General features: G+C 40.4%; 2 gene segments (V, D, J or C); one reads left to right on the forward strand and one right to left on the reverse strand.

The window, feature by feature from the left end:
• Nucleotides 1-3,318: 3,318 nt before the first annotated feature.
• Nucleotides 3,319-19,769, forward strand: part of LOC115367352 (Ig kappa chain V-III region MOPC 63-like) — a 36,742-nt gene continuing 20,291 nt past the window's right edge. The window contains 3 exon segments of the V gene segment in view: nucleotides 3,319-3,370; nucleotides 6,103-6,406; nucleotides 18,678-18,691. Coding sequence covers nucleotides 3,319-3,370; nucleotides 6,103-6,406; nucleotides 18,678-18,691 — 370 coding nt within the window.
• Nucleotides 7,796-19,769, reverse strand: part of LOC115367349 (Ig kappa chain V-III region MOPC 63-like) — a 34,903-nt gene continuing 22,929 nt past the window's right edge. Inside the window, 2 exon segments of the V gene segment in view lie at nucleotides 7,796-8,302; nucleotides 9,735-9,778. Coding sequence covers nucleotides 7,974-8,302; nucleotides 9,735-9,778 — 373 coding nt within the window.

Here is a 19,769-nt window from a genome sequence, read left to right on the forward strand (position 1 = left end):
GCTGTGTTTGTATGTGTACAGCTGTGTTTGTGTTTGACCTCTGACCTTCTTAAAGTCTGTTTTACATCCACTGAGCTGTTCCTTCTCAACCTTCAAGACTGTGATGACTGATTCAGTCCAAACATAGGCACACACTTTCAATCACTTAATTTGATGAAGTTTATTTTATAGCAGCTTTTATAAAATGGATAAAAGTACTATATTGTACACAACAGGTATTCATATTTAGAAATGAGTCACAGTCTTGAAGCTTTTATTTGAAAAGGAAACACATGAAGGTTTTCCATGGTTACCACTTTTATTTGGTTCAGGTCTTCAGTGGTTTGTAAAGATCCCTTTAATGTTGAATCCCTTTATGCTGATGACACCCTGCTTTTTATTTCTGATCCTGATATATTTTCTACCTTAACATTTAAAATTTGTTTTAATATCCAAAAGGGGAATTTTGGGTTTTTCATTTCCTTCTTAGCTCAGTAACTATGGCAACAGATAGGCATCACTGCTGAACCATGGCAGCGGACAATTTTCACGAGTGAAGATAAATGATGAAAGATGTATCCTCTTGCTATAAACGGACTTTTTCTATTTATCAAGCTTTGATTTCTGTATTATAACGTTTGTATAGCAGTGACATGAGAACAGGAAACATTTTTCAGTCAGTTACAGCAAAAATCAATCAAACTCTGCCACAATAAAACAGCAGAGAAGAAATTCTTGGAGAAAAATGTTAACACATATTAAGATAAATTAAAAAGCTCAATCAACAGTTTGTTAAATTGATTGAATTGATCAACTGATTAACATCCTGATGAGAGTAATGTGTGTCTCTGTTGGAGTGGGTCAGAGCATTTCCATAGAGAGCCACTTTGCATCAGCAGCACCATGCTCCAGTGCTCTGGGAGAGTTTATAGTCCTGAGAGTTGAAGACTGGATGACTGACAGCTGTCCTTCATGACAACAGAAGCCCCAGAAATCCTCCTCATCCAAACATGACTTTGAGCTCCATCCTCATCTGGACTCTCCTCTGCTGCTGCTTGACAGGTAAAGTCCAGAGAATCAAAGTCCTCTCCTCTATGAAGATCCATCCCTCTGAAATGAAGCGGAGAAAAGCATGACGCTGCTTTGTGTTTTTGTCTGTGTGTCCTCAGAGTCCAGAGGCCAGGTCACAGTGACTCAGCCTGGAGCAGTGAGGGCTGCTCTGGGAGCCTCCGTCACCATCACATGTAAAACCAGCCAGAATGTTTATGCTTCTGGAAGCACCCACTATTTAGCCTGGTACCAACAGAGAGATGGAGAAATTCCTAAACGGCTCATTTATGATGCTACTACTCGAGCATCAGGGATTCCAGGTCGTTTTACAGGCAGTGGATCAGGGAGTGACTTCACTCTGACCATCAGTGGAGTCCAGGCTGAAGATGCAGCAGTTTACTACTGTCAGAGTTACCACAGTGGTGGAGTGTTCACACAGTGAAAAAGCGTCGTACAAAAACCTCCCTCAGTCAGACTGAACAGAAACTGAAGTGACTGCTGCAGCTGGAAGCTACTGCAGGGACTGATACAGTTCACTGAGGACACACACACACACACACACACACACACACACACACCCACAAACACAAATTCACAAATACACACTAAGGACTGGTAGTGAGAATTTAGAAATTTGATGATAGAGCACCATAACAGGAATGCTGCAGGATGAAATCCAGTTAAACAAACAAAAGCTAATAATGAACATAGTAAAGTTTCTGCTTCTTTGTGAGCCTTCTAGCACAACTTGAAATGTCCTCAACAAAAAAGGTTTGGAGAACAAAAGAATTTAATTATAGTAAATAAGTGACCTTTCCTCCCATAGCTCCCCCTTGTGGGACATCCCTGTTGATGCCAATGATATCCGGCTTTATACTTCATGATTATACTAAACTTGCTGGTCCTGCTCTAGTAGACCTCTTTCTAGGATTGTGGCATATTTTCAAAAGCTGTACAACAAGAATTTCTTAAGTCAACAGGGATCAGTGCCTGATTTTCTGATGAATCAAAGTCTAAAAACTCAGTTGAGACTTATTTATTTTTTATTTACAGTGCTCTCCATGACATAAATTAACCCAGAAAAAAACAGCAAACTCAAAGAAATGAACTTGGAAATAAAGTCATGGCCAAACGGACAAAAAGACACATGCTCACAGCAGCACAGCCTCACCTCCTTCTTCTTGAGAGACTAGAGCCCCTCTGAATTTATAGGAAGACTAATTCTCACCTAGGCTATCACATCCAGCACCAAATCACTTGAAGGTAAACTCTCAATACCAAGTCTCAAAGACATCAACGATCCTTCATAGAAATATACACAAGCTCATTTACAAAACTAAATGACTTCATACCAGATAAGCATGCATCATACATGACATAACAACACGTCAAACAAACAGAAAGAAACATTGCAACTAAAATGAAAAACACTCCACATGTTTTGGCCCAATGATGTCAGTCATGACATCACAAACTCCATAAAAGTCAGGAAATGCTGGGCGGCGCCCTCCCAACACCAATCCTGCATAAGTGAGAGTAATTGTAAGTGAGATTATTATTGTTGTGTAACCCTACAACAATAATAAAAGTAACTGACACTAACTTAAGGTGGTGTGTTTGCTTTAATCTACTAATGTACTTTGATGTAAATTATGACATAATGCCAACACAAACAAACACGGGGTAGTGAGTGCTGCAATGTTATGAGCAATTGGTAACTTATAGCAAAATGAACACATGTATAAAGTAATATGGTGTAATGTATCAGATGCAACTCTCAGTGACAAATGGTGAGTGCAGGACAGATCTCACCCACTTTGTCACAAGCTCCTCTAACAGCGTTGGTGCAGTGCAGTGACAGCACAGTACAGTTAAGGACAGTACATTGACAGTACAGAAAGGTAAATAGAGACAACACATAGGGATTTAAAATTAAAAGAAGAATTAAAATAAATGAACACATGAATAAAAGTCGATCTTTAACCAGCATTCACAAACACAAGTATAAGTAAAATTAAATTCATTCACATGGTCAGCATAATAATCTCACAATCCCATGTACATGATGATAATTTAGTCAATGCTCTGAGCATCGAAGTGGAAACACCATGACATGATGTGGACAGCTGCACTTCACTGACTCTGTGTTTTTCTGTGTGCGTGTGTGTGTGTGTGTGTGTGTGTGTGTTTGCATATGTGTCCTGCCTCTCTGCTCTCCACCCGTTAAGAGGCCAGTGTTGATCAGTGGCTGTCCAGGCCTTTCAGAGCCACTGACACGCCGGCAGCACAATGATGATGTCACAGATTCTCCTGCTGGGCACCCTGGGGCTCCTTGTTCAGGGTGAGACTCTCTTCTGAAAACTTGGCTTCAGGATGACACCAGCTTTACCACAATCATCTTCTGCTGTGATGGAGAAACACTGAGACCAGCAGCATTCACCTTCTTCCATCTGTTCTCCATGTTAAAGAAATCCTCCTCTTCTGTTTTCATATTCATCATCTTTCTCCAAGCTGTATTTGTCTCAATAACCCTTCTGCTCTTTTGGATATTTTCCAGATTCATCAGGAGAAATCATTCTGACTCAGTCTCCTGGATCTCAGTCTGTTAGTCCAGGACAGACTGTCTCTATCAGATGTAAAGTCAGTACAAATCCTGACTACCTCAACTGGTACCTTCAGAAAACTGGAGAACCTCCTAAACTCCTGATATATAACACTGCAAACCGTCAGTCTGGAGTTTCAAGTCGTTTTACAGGCAGTGGATCAGGGAGTGACTTCACTCTGACCATCAGTGGAGTCCAGGCTGAAGATGCAGCAGTTTACTACTGTCAGAGTTACCACTATATCAACAGTCAAGATGTGTTCACACAGTGAAAAAGCGTCGTACAAAAACCTCCCTCAGTCAGACTGAACAGAAACTGAAGTGACTGCTGCAGCTGGAAGCTACTGCAGGGACTGATACAGTTCACTGAGGACACACACACACACACACACACACACACACACACACACACACATACATACAGTTGATGAGAACATATCATCTTGTTCATAGTGTCAGTGTCAGTTTTCCCTCTGAGCTTCAAACAGCCACCTCCCACCTCAACAAGCTGAAAGTTCCCCCAAATGAACAGGACAGTTCCAGTGAAGAAGCCCAATCAGAAACATTAAAAGCACAACAACATGGAGCAAAGTGAGCTGCCATGATGCCGACCCCCAAACCACTGCTGAATGATCCAAACAGCTTATCCACACTGCTGCTGGAACATCTGGACTGTCAGGATCCAAACAGATCAGGATGATCATTCAGTCAGCTGGATCAGGAAGCCTCATTTAGACAGAGGAAAGGCAAGAGAGACAAGAGCCGACTGAACCTGAATCAACATGTTAGACTGTTTAAGGACAGGAAATGTATAAAAGTAAAGAGGCAAATTAAGACAAATTTTACAGTTAAGCTCTGTGTCTATACAGTTATACACCCAAACACAGAAACACACACACACACATGCAAACAAACACACACATTTAGAGGTTTCAAAACAGCTGATGATGAATGTAGAATACTGAATCTCCATGCACCAAAAGAAATTCAAGTCTGATTGTAATTTCACTTATATGTTGTGTGTTATTGATGGTAAAAGAAAAGTTTCTATTAATATATGCCTATATATTTATGGTTAGAAATGTCTTGTAGTGGCATATTGTTGATAGTGCAAAAGGCCAAATCATGAGAACTGAGACCTGAACTGAAAAGCCTTTGTTGTACAAAATGTTACCTGACTCACTAAGAATATATATTTTGTGCTGTGTTGCATTTCAAACAGAATGGGAAGATAAAAATGTTGCTCAGTGTGAGTTGCTGGTCAGTCAGTTCACACTGGACCAGGTCTACTGAGCGGCTCTCCTTGCAGCTTCTCTTTGCCAGAACTGAAACGGGTAAAACTGCTTTCATGCTCCACATCCATGGAATTATACTCTTTAATCAACAACCTGATATGTTTTGGTCATTTCAAATCACTGAGCAACCCAAACCCCAGTTTACAACAGCTGTCATGACTCAGCAGAATACCACACATGGATTTATCTGACATTTGAAAGAGCACTGTTTTCTGTAAGGATGAGGAAAATGGAGAAAACATTCAACTAAAATGAGACAATAAAAAAGAACGCATTGGAAAAGGAGAGGAACATCAAGAGGCCTTCAAACTCACACAACAGGGATTGAGGTGACAGTATTGAACCTGTGGGGGGCACTAGTGAGTTTCCAACAGAATGTGGAACAAACAGTGAGCAGGGAAGTATGCTGGTTCCACATGGATTGAAAAGCCAGTAATTCATCTGTTGTACAGACACTGAGTCACAGCAGAAGAGGAGAATGTGGTGGAAGACTGTAGAAGGAAACCTGAGCATCAGAAAATAAAGCCAAGCCACTGAAATACAGACAAGCAGCAAGAACAAGGAGACTGCTGAGGAAAATAACAATATGGAAAGCAGATCAGAGCATTTTACTGACAGGTTTTAAAAATAGATAATATTAAACTTCACTGAACAGCACTTTTCTACACTTTATTAAGACATGATAGTAACCACATATACATGAGGATTATTCAAATAGTCAATTCCACCAGCACTGTGTGTGTGTGTGTGTGTGTGTGTGTGTGTGTGTGTGTGCGCGCGTGTGTGTGTGTGTGCGCGCGTGTGTGTTTGCATATGTGTCCTGCCTCTCTGCTCTCCACCCGTTAAGAGGCCAGTGTTGATCAGTGGCTGTCCAGGCTTTTCAGAGCCACTGACACGCCGGCAGCACAATGATGATGTCACACATTCTCCTGCTGGGCACCCTGGGGCTCCTTGTTCAGGGTGAGACTCTCTTCTGAAAACTTGGCTTCAGGATGCAACCAGCTTTACCACAATCATCTTCTGCTGTGATGGGGAAACACTGAGACCAGCAGCATTCACCTTCTTCCATCTGTTCTCCATGTTAAAGAAATCCTCCTCTTCTGTTTTCATATTCATCATCTTTCTCCAAGCTGTATTTGTCTCAATAACCCTTCTGCTCTTTTGGATATTTTCCAGATTCATCAGGAGAAATCACTCTGACTCAGTCTCCTGGATCTCAGTCTGTTAGTCCAGGACAGACTGTCTCTATCAGATGTAAAACTAGTACAAGTGTTAGTAGCTACTTCGCCTGGTACCTTCAGAAACCTGGAGAAGCTCCTAAACTCCTGATATATGATGCTACAAGCCGTCAGTCTGGAGTTTCTAGTCGTTTTAGTGGAAGTGGATCTGGGACTGACTTCACTCTGACCATCAGTGGAGTCCAGGCTGAAGATTCAGGAGTTTACTACTGTCAGCAGCATTACAGCACACCGTTCACACAGTGAAAAAGCGTCGTACAAAAACCTCCCTCAGCTGGAGAGGAACTGACTCAACAGCTGCAGAGACACTTAATCACTAGAGGATTGGAAATGAAGGCACAATATAAATTCTGAACACATTTTTGTTATAGATCATCAAACTAGGTAATTTATCACAAATTATCAAACACTGATAATAAATTATTCTGCCTCCCATGGTAGTGAGGCAAACAGAGGGGACAGTGAGGTTGATGGTGGAAGATGATCTGAGGGTGCGGCTGGGGAAGCTAATGGGGAGTAGGTCAGAGAGGTATGAGGCGGCCAGCTTGTGGATAATTTTGTATGTTAAAAGTAGGATCTTGTATTGGATGCGGTGGGTAACGGGGAGCCAGTGTAGCTGTTAATCATATAAAACAAAAAACAAAACAAAACAAAACAAAACAAAACAAAACAAAAAAAAACAACAACAAAAAAAAACAAGGCCCAAAATAATTAATTTTGATATAATTAATTAGCTTTTTAAAAATGTCCTGTTTTATCTATTCTTTTAATTTTTTGTGTGGGGGGTGGATAAAATTTTTTAAATGTTACATTTTAAGCAAACATTTTGTTTAACTTTCATAAAAATATAATAACCATATTCAAATTTCACAAAAAAAGTGTATTCATCCCAGACCCCGAGGGCCGGTCATAAGACTTGTACTGCTCCTCTCATTTTGTGGTGATGTCAGTATAGATATCATACTGGTCAGAAACAGAAATTTGACGGATGATATAATCCTTTATGCAGATGATATCCTTCTTTATTGTCTAATCGTGAAACTTCCATTCCCACTGTTCACTTGTGTAGTTTTTTTGGAAATAATCTGGAAATGAACTTTATTAGGCCTAAATCCTAACATGCAGGTTTATTTTATTTTATTTCATTTTTTCACAAGGAATCACTGGCTGTTTTTGCAGTCATAGGGTCACAGCATGGATTTTGCAATTCAGACAACAATGTAAAATATGTGAATCAGGGCTGTGCAGACACCTTTAGAGAGGAAGGTGCTCAAAGTTGGAAAAGGGCACATGGATCAAGATTTTCCAAACACCAACTACAGACCTGCTGAACTATAGCAACCTATATTTATAGACAAATACTGTTCTTTGTGAATGATATTTGAAATTGAGGTATGTTGATGAATAAGAACCAGTTAGAAAAAAGGACGTCTATGAAATGTGACACAAATTTTCAATACTCCAAACAATTCAAAGAGGCACTCTGACATGTTTTAGAAATCACAGATAGCTGTGAAGTTATTTCTTGTGAATTAATGTTAGGTTTGAAAAGACTTAACGAGAAATAACCAGTCTAACATACAACTGTGAACTAAACTCAGCACTTGTAAAGATGTTCATGGAAACAGAGCTGATTTGGTGAAAATATCTTTATTGTCTTAACATAGAAAGAATACTGACATGAGTACAAGCAAGAAAAGATTATGATTAGAAGATATAATGATGCTTGTGAGAGAGAGGCATGAGAGTGCAGAGTGAGAGCAGCTGCAGAGTGAAACCGGTAGCAGGAGTCCCAGTGAGTCAGGTCAGTTACTGGGAACACTGGTCTCTCCTCAGTGTCTCGGCCTGCAGAGCCTGGGAGCCCTGGGTGGCCTCACAGGTGACAGAGCCCAGCTTCCTCCACTGGTCTGCAGTGAGCCTCAGGGTGCTGCTCCAGCTGTAGAGGCCGTCCTTCTCCAGCACCCCGGGGCTCCTGCTCTGCTCCCAGCTGCTGCTGCTGCTGCTGCTGCCGTCCACCTTCCAGGCCAGCCTCCAGTCTGAGGGGAAGCCCTTGTTGGCCAGGCACATGAGCGTGGCCCTCCCCTGCTGCAGCTCCTCTCTGGAGGGGGGCAGCACCGTCAGGGTGGGAGGGGCGTCACCTAGGAGACACCAATCAGCTTAGAGGGCGGGAAATAAGCAGCTGGCAGTCAGTCAGCCGGCGGTTGGACACCTTTACTGTGTGAGAGTCCATTTTCCCCTTTAAGGACTTTCTGTCAGATGGTTTTTATGCTCCAGCAGTCACTCACTCACACCCTGTTTCACTTCCCTTTAAGAAGCCTCTCATGCACATCAGCACAGAAAGAGTCCTCATATGAACAGAAATACATCAATACACATAACAGATAAAAATAAAAATTATTTGGCTGCTCCATAAAAATTATCATTCATCAATAATGGTGTGTGTCCTTAAATATTTTAAAGAATAGAAATAAAATCTAATTTTTACAGTTTAAATAATTTACTGTTTTATCATTATTATTATTATTATTATTATTATTATTATTATTATTTGTTAAAAGTCAAAGTAAATGCAAAATACATTGTCGGTTTTAAAAAAATCTGAACAAGAGCATCTATAACCGAGATAAATGTTTGTTGAGCATTTTCAGCCATAATCATTTTCAAGCCACAAAATTCTGTTCATCAAAACTGATTTCAAACAGCAAAAAAACAAAATAATGCATCAAATTATTTTCATCCCATGTGTTAAAATAAATTATGAGATAAAATTAAGAATCAGAAATTTGGCTACATTTTCAGATTTTAATCCTGATCCCCACTCAGTTCAAATTAGTTTTCATTCAGCTTCACATGTCATGTAAAAATACTAAATTAAAATCAGTTTGGTCAAACAGTCTGAAGGAACCAAAGCTTTGCATTCAACTTTTCTAACTTTGAAGCTGTTCAGTTTTAAACATTTTTCATAGTTTATAATGAAAAGTCTAAATAAGTACTGAGTACCAAGAAAAAACAGTTACTATAAGTAATGGTAATTAACAAAATACATGTTAAAACCAACCACTAACACTCACATAGAAGAATAAAAGTAACCCAGCAACAGTAACACATTACATGATATTTAATATTTGTGCAGAAACTTACTTCCAACATCCAGTCTGGTTCCTCCACCAAAAGTCAACCACAGTGATACAAACTCATTGAGCCGCCGTACAAAAACCTCTGACTGTAGAGAGACACGGCTCTCTCACTTTGTCAGAGAAAGCAACAACTACAAGCCCTCAAGATGCCACTTTAAAGAAATAATCTGAAATAAATGCTTTCTCTTCTGGTTCCAATCAACTTTATTTTAATAATCTTAAATAAACTCAAATTAAAGAAATTTGATCAATCATTTGGATTCAGATTTTCAAAGTCTCCTCTGATTTCACTACTTAGAGATCACTGTTGGTTTAAAATCAGATATTAACACGCAAAGTCAGGCATGGTAGTTTGTTTCATGAAGTGAAAATAATATGAAAAAATACATATTTTTCTCATGGATTGATAACACCATGAAATAATTAAACTTACTTCCAACATCCAGTCTGGTTCCTCCACCAAAAGTGTACCACAGTGATACAAACTCATTGAGCCGCCGTACAAAAACCTCTGACTGTAGAGATACACGGCTCTCTCACTTTGAAAACAACAAACTCACTGAGATCAGCCTCAGGTTTTAAAACTTAATCACAACTAACTGATATATTATCACTAGCCATCAAACTATGTCATGTTTTGTAAGTTTTGTATTATTACTAATGATCAGACTATGTGAAAAATTATCAACATTGATTACCTTTATTTGTAATATTTTTGGCATTGAGACTATTTTCTTCACTAGTGAAATAAAACTCATTAATTTCTCTCTTACAGCCATTTTCATAATTTTCATCATTCACAATTATAAAAATAAAACATGATATCATCTTCACACGGTGATATCTTATGAGTGTGCTTCAAATACTTTCATGTGTGTTTAAAGCCTCTACACGGGGCTGAAGTACTGAGGCCAATAAAACAGATGATAAAGGACATGGCTGATTTTTATGTCAAGATAAGACGACATTTAAGTGAACTGAGAGGTTTTTTAATCTACAGTGTTGAGGCTCAGCAATCTGGGTTGTCATGGTAACTGTGGCCACATCGCTAAGATATGAGTCATCATTTCTAAAGGACCCCAGTGTGGACAAAATAGCTGCATTCATATGAAAGTGACAATGGAGCTGACATACAGTGTGTGCTGTTCAGAGGACGACGTGTGTACAGACCAGCAGAATCACTTTGCTTTCCATGATAATTTATTATATCAAGATTTAAATGTTTGTAGCATTTTCATGCAGTTTGATCCCTGGCAATAAAACAAGGCTTCCTGTAAACATCAGAGTATCTACCTGAGAATAAATGTCGACAATGAAAATATATTCAATATATTGAAATCCAACAAATAAGCCTCTTTACAATTTATAGGTTTTGTTGTTGATCTTTTTGTTGTCAACTATTTCTACTACATTTTTTGCATATTTCAGTTCTTATACTCAATGACCTAGTCCTTGATGAATTACTTTTTATGCTGCAGTGATGTAATTTGACCCGGGGCATCAATACTGATAATTCCCTTCGTGCTCCTGGTTAGTCATTATCGTCTTTGTCAGGTTTTATGAAGCCAGCTGATGAGGTTTGACTTGGTTGAACTCCTTTTGTGACCCAGGCTCCTGGACTGACATGCATGGAAACCAAGAATCTACATTTCTAGTTCACAGATAATATCAGTGAACACCAGCTTATTTCAAATTGAACACCAGACTCGCTTCACGCAGGAATCCAACTCCAACCTCCGAGTGGAAAGTCCTGTTTCGTTGTGTCCCATCCACCACAACAGCCACGCACCAAAAAAAAATTTTTATCACCAGCTATACTACGGCACGTCACCTCACTTCCTGACACACCACATTGTTCTTATTTATACGACTGTTCGAGGTTGCTTATTGTTAAAGTCAGAGATAACTATAGTTCATAATGAGCTGCTTGTACCTAAGGGATTGTTTTTGGTGGAAGACAGTCTCAAAAATACACAAATTGTTTGAGTGACTATAAATGATGTAAATGATCTTATAACACCATGCAATGAATTATCTTTGGTCAGGTGGTATACTGTTTTGTGCCCTGTGTTTGAGTTTGTCTGAAAGTCACTGAGCTACAACAGTAACAAAAAGGACAAAAAATCCCTGCAATAAACACAATCTGTCTGATGAATGTAATTACAATTAAACATATAAAAACTGTGAAATTATGACTTTGTGTCTTTTGTGCGCAATCTCTAGTGTTTTAGTGTCTCTGCAGCTGTTGAGTCAGATCAGTTCCTCTCCAGCTGAGGGAGGTTTTTGTATGACGTTGTTTCACTGTGTGAACGGTGTGCTGCGAACTTGCTGACACAGTAGTAAACTCCTGAATCTTCAGCCTGGACTCCACTGATGGTCAGAGTGAAGTCAGTCCCAGATCCACTTCCACTAAAACGACTTGAAACTCCAGACTGAAGGTTTGTAGCATGATATATCAGGAGTTTAGGAGCTTCTCCAGGTTTCAGAAGGTACCAGTCAAGCTCAATGCCAACACTTGTACTGGTTTTGCATCTGATAGAGACAGTCTGTCCTGGACTAACAGACTGAGATCCAGGAGACTGAGTCACAGTGATTTCTCCTGATGAATCTGGAAAATATCCAAAAGAGCAGAAGGGTTATTGGGACAAATACAGCTTGGAGAAAGATGATGAATATGAAAACAGAAGAGGAGGATTTCTTTAACATGGAGAACAGATGGAAGAAGGTGAATGCTGCTGGTCTCAGTGTTTCTCCATCACAGCAGAAGATGATTGTGGTAAAGCTGGTTGCATCCTGAAGCCAAGTTTTCAGAAGAGAGTCTCACCCTGAACAAGGAGCCCCAGGGTGCCCAGCAGGAGAATGTGTGACATCATCATTGTACTGCCGGCGTGTCAGTGGCTGTGAAAGGCCTGGACAGCCACTGATCAACACTGGCCTCTTAACGGGTGGAGAGCAGAGAGGCAGGACACATATGCAAACACACACAACTATTTGAATGATCCTCCAGGGAACAGCGGACCCCCAAAACCTTGCTGAGAAGATAGAGGTGACTGTGAATAACAAAGGTCTTTCACATCTGAGCGGCAACAGAGAAAAACTGCTGAAGACAAGTGACTCATGACGAGGATAATGTGTTGAGAAACACCATGGTGAGAAGCTGGAATAGTGACTCCAATGCTGAAGGAACGGCTGGAGAAGCAGCTTGATTTAGGACGTGGAGGATTTGCCGTCAGTGTGAATGGAACCAGGGGCAGGTAGCTAGGTGAGCGCTTTCTGAGCTGAAGAGCAGATCAGAAAGAGCAGGAATCTCAGATCTTTAAAGGGAGAGGCAGTTTGCCAGGCTTTCAGATGCACTGAGAGACGGATACATCTGATGAATAAACATGAGGTGGGTGGGTTTGATTGGTCTCTGTCCATTTCAGTGAGAAGGCCAGAACATTGTGAGGAGAACAACAGGTGGAATATGCAGGGGGAAGCAGACAGGTGGAAGTCTATGGTTGAGGCTCTGAATATGGAAGATGTGAGAAAAGTGAAGGAGACCAGCAGAAACTTGGCTTGAGTGTGTGGGCGTTATGTGGGTGGTGTCAACCTCAGGGAATAATGTTGATAGAAATGGAGAGAAGAAGCAGTGTTGAGAGAAAGATGATGGGAAGGCAAAACGGACTCCTGATGTTGGAGGCCTCTATAGAGCAGAGACATTTTGGGCCGTCTGGATGAGGCTTGGAGCAGCAGTCAGCTGCTTGGAGAAGAAGCTGATGCTCCTGAAGCATCAGGCTTTAAGGAGTTTCTGTCAGATGGTTTTTATGCTCCAGCAGTCACTCACTCACACACTGTTTCACTTCCCTTTAAGAAGCCTCTCATGCACATCAGCACATAAACATGATATGAACTGAAATCCTTTACATTAAACTGGAAATGAATAGAGGAAATATTTGACAATATTTAAAAGCTTTCTTTTCTATATATAGTATTTTATTTCAAAAAGTGTGGATAAAATAGAGGAAAATCAGATTTTTAAAACATTTTAAAGTACTTTTTTTAATTTCTTGAAAGAAAAGTCAAAGTTAAAGTACATTAATTAAAAAGAAGCCATCAGATATAATATTAATTAATTAATTTACACATTTACAAAACATCCTGATGAGAGTAATGTGTGTCCCTGTTGGAGTGGGTCAGAGCATTTCCATAGAGAGCCACTTTGCATCAGCAGCACCATGCTCCAGTGCTCTGGGAGAGTTTATAGTCCTGAGAGTTGAAGACTGGATGACTGACAGCTGTCCTTCATGACAACAGAAGCCCCAGAAATCCTCCTCATCCAAACATGACTTTGAGCTCCATCCTCATCTGGACTCTCCTCTGCTGCTGCTTGACAGGTAAAGTCCAGAGAATCAAAGTCCTCTCCTCTATGAAGATCCGTCCCTCTGAAATGAAGCGGAGAAAAGCATGACGCTGCTTTGTGTTTTTGTCTGTGTGTCCTCAGAGTCCAGAGGCCAGGTCACAGTGACTCAGCCTGGAGCAGGGAGGGCTGCTCTGGGAGCCTCCGCCACCATCACATGTAAAACCAGCCAGGATGTTTATGTTGGTACTGACTTTGATGATGATGGTAATGAAGTTAATGTAGACCTTCTTTCTTGGTATCAACAGAGAGATGGAGAAGCTCCTAAGCTGCTCATTTACTATGTTAATACTCGAGAATCAGGGATTCCAGATCGTTTTACAGGCAGTGGATCAGGGAGTGACTTCACTCTGACCATCAGTGGAGTCCAGGCTGAAGATGCAGCAGTTTACTACTGTCAGAGTGTCCACTATATCAACAGTCAGTTTCTGTTCACACAGTGAAAAAGCGTCGTACAAAAACCTCCCTCAGTCAGACTAAACAGAAACTGAAGTGACTGCTGCAGCTGGAAGCTACTGCAGGGACTGATACAGTTCACTGAGGACACACACACACACACACACACACACACACACACACAGCACTTTGTAGATGAGACGTTATAATCTTGTTCATAATGTCTCTACCAGTTTACCCTCTGAACTTCAAACAGCCTCCTCCCACCAGCAGCTGCCTTCCAAAAAGTTGCCTTTCCACAACTTGTTCACACATACAACCTGTATGTGAAACCACTGTGACAAACTGGCAAAGATTACAGAGAACTGACCAGGATTAATACTGCTGGGTTAGTTAGCAGATTAGATGATTGGAAGAAGAGTGGTGCTGAAAGGCGGAGCTGGACATGTGGAGACAGGTGAGCAGGTGAGGTGACAGATGACTGGATGAGGTTTGGTGCAGGAAGGTGGAGACAGGGGAGAGCAGGAGAGGTGAGGCAGATGACAGGACTGACACAAGGAGGGCTGGGAATACAGGAAGTGCAGGGAGACAAACACAACCAACAGACACAAAAGGCAAACACAAAAATAGAGTCAGGAGATGACTGGTGAACAAAAGAGAAACAGACAAAACTGATCAAAAACCAGGAGATGTGACACCCAGAGTGTTTTCACACATAGAAAAACTCTTTAGCTTTAATACTTTTAAATACCATGTATTATTCCTGCAAACAAATCAAACATCTTCATATTTTGTCGACACTGAGTGAGACGATGTCATGTCAATAATAAGATTTAAATGCATATTTTAGTGTAAACATGATGAACATCTCAGAATATTTTCTCACGGTCTTAGTTGATCATACCTGATTTAAACTACTTTAACTATTTTAGATTCTCTAAAATTCACAGATAAATATTCTTTGCCTTGTTTGTATGTGTTCAGCTGTGTTTATGTTTGACCTCTGACCTTCTTAAAGTCTGTTTTCCATCCACTGAGCTGTTCCTTCTCGACCTTCAAGACTGTGATGACTGATTCAGTCCAAACACAAGCACACACTTTCAATCATTTACTTTGCTTAAGTTTTTTTAGAGCAGCCTTGATAAAATGGATAAAAGTACTATATTGTACACAACAGGTATTCATATTCAGAAAATAGTCAAAGTCTTCAAGCGTCTATTTGAAATGGGGACACATGAAGGGTGTCCACTGTCACCACTTGGTTCAGGTCTTCAGTGGTTTGTAAAGATCCCTTTTATGTTAAATCCCTGTATGCTGATGACACCCTGCTTTTTATTTTGGATCCTGGTATATTTTCCCCTCACCATTGCAAACTTGTTTTAATGTTCAAAAGGGGAATCTTCAGTTTTTCATTTCCCTCCGACTTCAGTGACCTTGGCAACAGATAGGCATCACTGCTGAACCATGGCAACAGACAAGTTTCACTAGTGAAGATAAATGATGAAAGATGTACCCTCTTGCTATAAACTGACTTTTTCTATTCATCAAGCTTTGATTTCTGTGTTATAAAAGTTGTACAGCAGTGACATGATAACAGGAAACATTCTTCAGTCAGCCACAGCAAAAATCAATCAAATTCTACCACAATAAAACAACAGAGAAGAAATTCTTGGGGGAAAATGTTATACATATCAAGATAAATAAACAGCTCGATCAACATTTTGTTAAACTGATTAAATCGATCCATTGATTAACAGCCTGATGAGAGTAATGTGTGTCCCTGTTGGAGTGGGTCAGAGCATTTCCATAGAGAGCCACTTTGCATCAGCAGCACCATGCTCCAGTGCTCTGGGAGAGTTTATAGTCCTGAGAGTTGAAGACTGGATGACTGACAGCTGTCCTTCATGACAACAGAAGCCCCAGAAATCCTCCTCATCCAAACATGACTTTGAGCTCCATCCTCATCTGGACTCTCCTCTGCTTCACTCAGGGTGAGGAAAATCATTTTTCTGTGATGTGAAAATCATTTGGAGTGCAGCTGAGTTTCACCTCAACATCTCATGTCCAGTGTTTCTTCTCTCTCTTCAGGGTCTTTTGGACAAAATGTTGTCTTGACTCAGCCAGCAGCTAAATCAGTACAGATTGGTCAAACTGTCTCTATTGACTGTAAGGCCAATCCAACAGTTTATCACTACTCTGGCTCACAGTATTACCTGGCTTGGTACCAACAAAAACCTGGAGAAACTCCTAAACTACTGATCAGACTAACATCAGAGAGATTATCAGGAATTTCCTCCAGATTCACTGGAAGTGGAAGAGGGAATGGAGTCGACTTCACTCTGACCATCAGTGGAGTCCAGGCTGAAGATGCAGCAGTTTACTACTGTCAAAGTTACCACAGTGGTGGAGTGTTCACACAGTGAAAAAGCGTTGTACAAAAACCTCCCTCAGTCAGACTGAACAGAAGTGACTGCTGCAGCTGGAAGCTACTGCAGGGACTGATACAGTTCACTGAGGACACACACACACACACACACACACACACAAAGTACACAAAGTACACAAGCGCACACAAGCGCACACACATACACACCCACACACACACAAAGTACACAAGCACACACAAAGCACACAATGACATATATAGGACTGGGTTGGTAGGGAGAATTTAGAAATTTGATGATAGCACCATTACAGGATTGCTGCACAATGAAATCTCATCAAAAAGCTCATCATGAAAACAGAGAAGTGTCTGTTTCTTTGTGAGCCTTCTAACGCATCTTGAAAGGTCTTCAACAAAAAGGAGTGGAAACCATAAGAGTTTACAGTTTTGTATGATTGCTTAATCACGATTTTCAAAATAGGGCCCAGATTTTCAAAACCCTACATACCTCAAATCTTGTGCATTCTGAGGTACATTTAAAAATTAAAAATAAAATTTATACACTAATTTATAAAAACCATCTTATGTTACCATATGAAACACACACATTTCATAAGGCTTAATTATGTTTGAAGCAGTTACACACAGCTGTGTTTAACTTAAAACACTTTTAGCAATTCTACTTCTCAGTGATTCGCCTGCTGTAAGTGAAGTACACAGAGAAAGTGCAAATATACAATGTGGTAAATTCACAAAACACAAGATCAATAATGCAGACTATTGAAAATATGATTTATTCCTCTTCATATACTCAAAATCAGTCAACACCGACAATCACAACAAAAACATGTCCCAAGATTTATGGGTTACAAGTTTGTGGGTTACAGTGATTTTACAACGGCTGAGGCGCGTTCTAAGGCACGAAACCCGAAGAGGTCAAACTTACACTTTACATTCATACATTCATACAGTGACTGCGTTGTGTCCCATACCCTTCATAAGTCACCAATATGCTGCATTAAAAATTACAAAAAACAACAGTGCATGTCACCCTAACCTACTACCATTATTCACACCGGAGTCGCTAAAGACTCAGTTAGTCAGTTTAATGGTAGCAGTTGGTTATGAATCCAGAACAACTGAAGCCCTAAAAGGCCATGTAAGGCCATTTAATCAGTTTCCCTTGGTAATAATTAATGAAACAGCCTGTCTGGTCCTGTGAGAGGGAGGGGACAGAGAAACACTTTTTTGGGTTTCATTATGTTTTCTCAAGATCTCGAGTTAATCAGTAAAACAGCATTCTGTTATCCTGTTATTTCTTTTGAAAAGTCGTGTTTTTGCGTCAATACACGACACACACACACCATCGTTTCAATGAGCACCAACTATACACTGATCGTAGAAATGAAAAACACTCGTGGCTTTTGTTTTTTCTGTCTGCTGGACAGCAGGTTGCAATAAAGTTTTGTCCTACATGTTGTAAACACACACACACACACACACAGGTATCCACAAGTGTAAAGTTTGGATGATGTTTAGGCCTCCCCTAAAAATTCAGCGATAAAACAACCTGAAAAAGGCGCCACTCTTCAGGAGGTCACGCACCAAAAAGGTTGAGAAGCTCTGGTCAAAGATATAAAACACCAGTACTGTGTTGATACTACTTAATACTCCCAGAAGTACTATTAATAATCAGTGACAATATACAGTGTGCAGCACAAGTGTTTGTTTCTGGTTTCAAACTCTGCTGGAATCAGAGCTGCTCTCCCCACCAGGTACTAACACACTGGTCATACTACGAGTACTATTAGAAAACTAGTAGAACTGAAGCTCAGTAGTGAGAGCACAAATATTATCATAAGTAGTTGTAGTACATGTAGTGCTTTTTTGCAGTAGCAGCAGCAGTAATAGCAGAGGCAGCAGTAATAGCAGAGGCAGCAGTAGCAGAAGGTGCCACAGCAGCAGTGGTAGTAGTAGCCTAGTAGTAGTAGTAGTAGCAGGACTGGTAGTGGTAGTGATGGTGGCAGTAACAGTGGTTGTAGTAGTACTACTAGTGGTAGAAGTGATGGTAGTAGTAGAAGAGAGAGAGGTTGTAGTGGTAGTAGCAGTAGTGGTTGCAGTGGTAGAGGTAGAAGTAGTAGTGGTAGTAGTGGAAGTAGTAGTGGTGGTAGTTGTGGTAGTAGTAGTAGTAGTAGTAGTAGTGGGGGTGGTAGTAGTAATCGTAGTGGTAGTGGTAGAGGTAGAAGTAGTAGTGGTAGTAGTAGTAGTGCTGGTGGCAGCAGGTACTAATAGTGGTAGTAGTACTAGTGGTAGTTGTAGTAGTGATAGTAGAGGTAGTAGTAGTGGTGGAAGATGTAGTAGTAGTGGTAGTAGTAGTGGTGGAGGTGGTAGTAGAGGTAGCAGTTGTAGTGGAGGTGGCAGTAGTAGAGGTAGTAGTAGTAGGAGTAATAGTAGTAGGAGTAATAGTAGTAGTAGTAGTAGTAGTAGTAGCACCAGCGGTTTTGGACAGTAATACTAAACAAAAACATCAAAGATAAAGTGTCACACCATTATTGGTTATGGATCACTCGAGGACTATAATAATGGCAGTTTTATAATGAAATCTAATTATTGTCATTGCTGTAGGGAACCAACAAGTTCAATGCAGTCTCCAACTGAACCACTAGGTGGCAGTAAAACACCTGACAATGCTTTGCCTCTGACAACTGCATCTGAATGGCGCCGCTGTAAGAAGCTGCACAATTTGCACATACCCACACATGTTTTTGCATGTTTGTTTTGTACCACAAAATCATTTTTTTTTTTCTGTTGCTTGACTATTTATGTAATTTTTTTTTTTTTTTTTTTTTTTTTTTCAATGGGCACAGTCTCGGTCACAAATGAAAGATCTCACTGGAAACGGGAATGGAACTCGTGTGAAGGTCCTTTGACATGCATTGACGTCCATCCTCCCTGTCCATCTCCCTGCATGGACTTTCTCACTTTTTTTTTTTTTTTTTTTTTTTTTTGCCTTTCTGCTTTATTTGATAGGCACCGTAGAGAGAGACAGGAAACGGCCTGTGCTTGGGTTCGAACCCGAGGCTGCTGGTTCTGAGGATCTTTCTCAGATGATTCAGCAGTGGGAGAGATTTGATGAAACTGGTCTTTAAGGTTTCTCCTCCCTCTCTGAGCTCAGTAACCGCGGCACCAGACAGGCATCACTGCTCAACCATGGCAACAGAAAAGTTTCACTGTTAAAAATAAAGGTTGAGAGCCACATGACCTTCAAAGTACCAAGGTTTTACTTACCCACT

This window comes from Myripristis murdjan, chromosome 11 (genome assembly GCF_902150065.1).
Source record: "Myripristis murdjan chromosome 11, fMyrMur1.1, whole genome shotgun sequence".
NCBI classification, from domain to species: domain Eukaryota; kingdom Metazoa; phylum Chordata; class Actinopteri; order Holocentriformes; family Holocentridae; genus Myripristis; species Myripristis murdjan.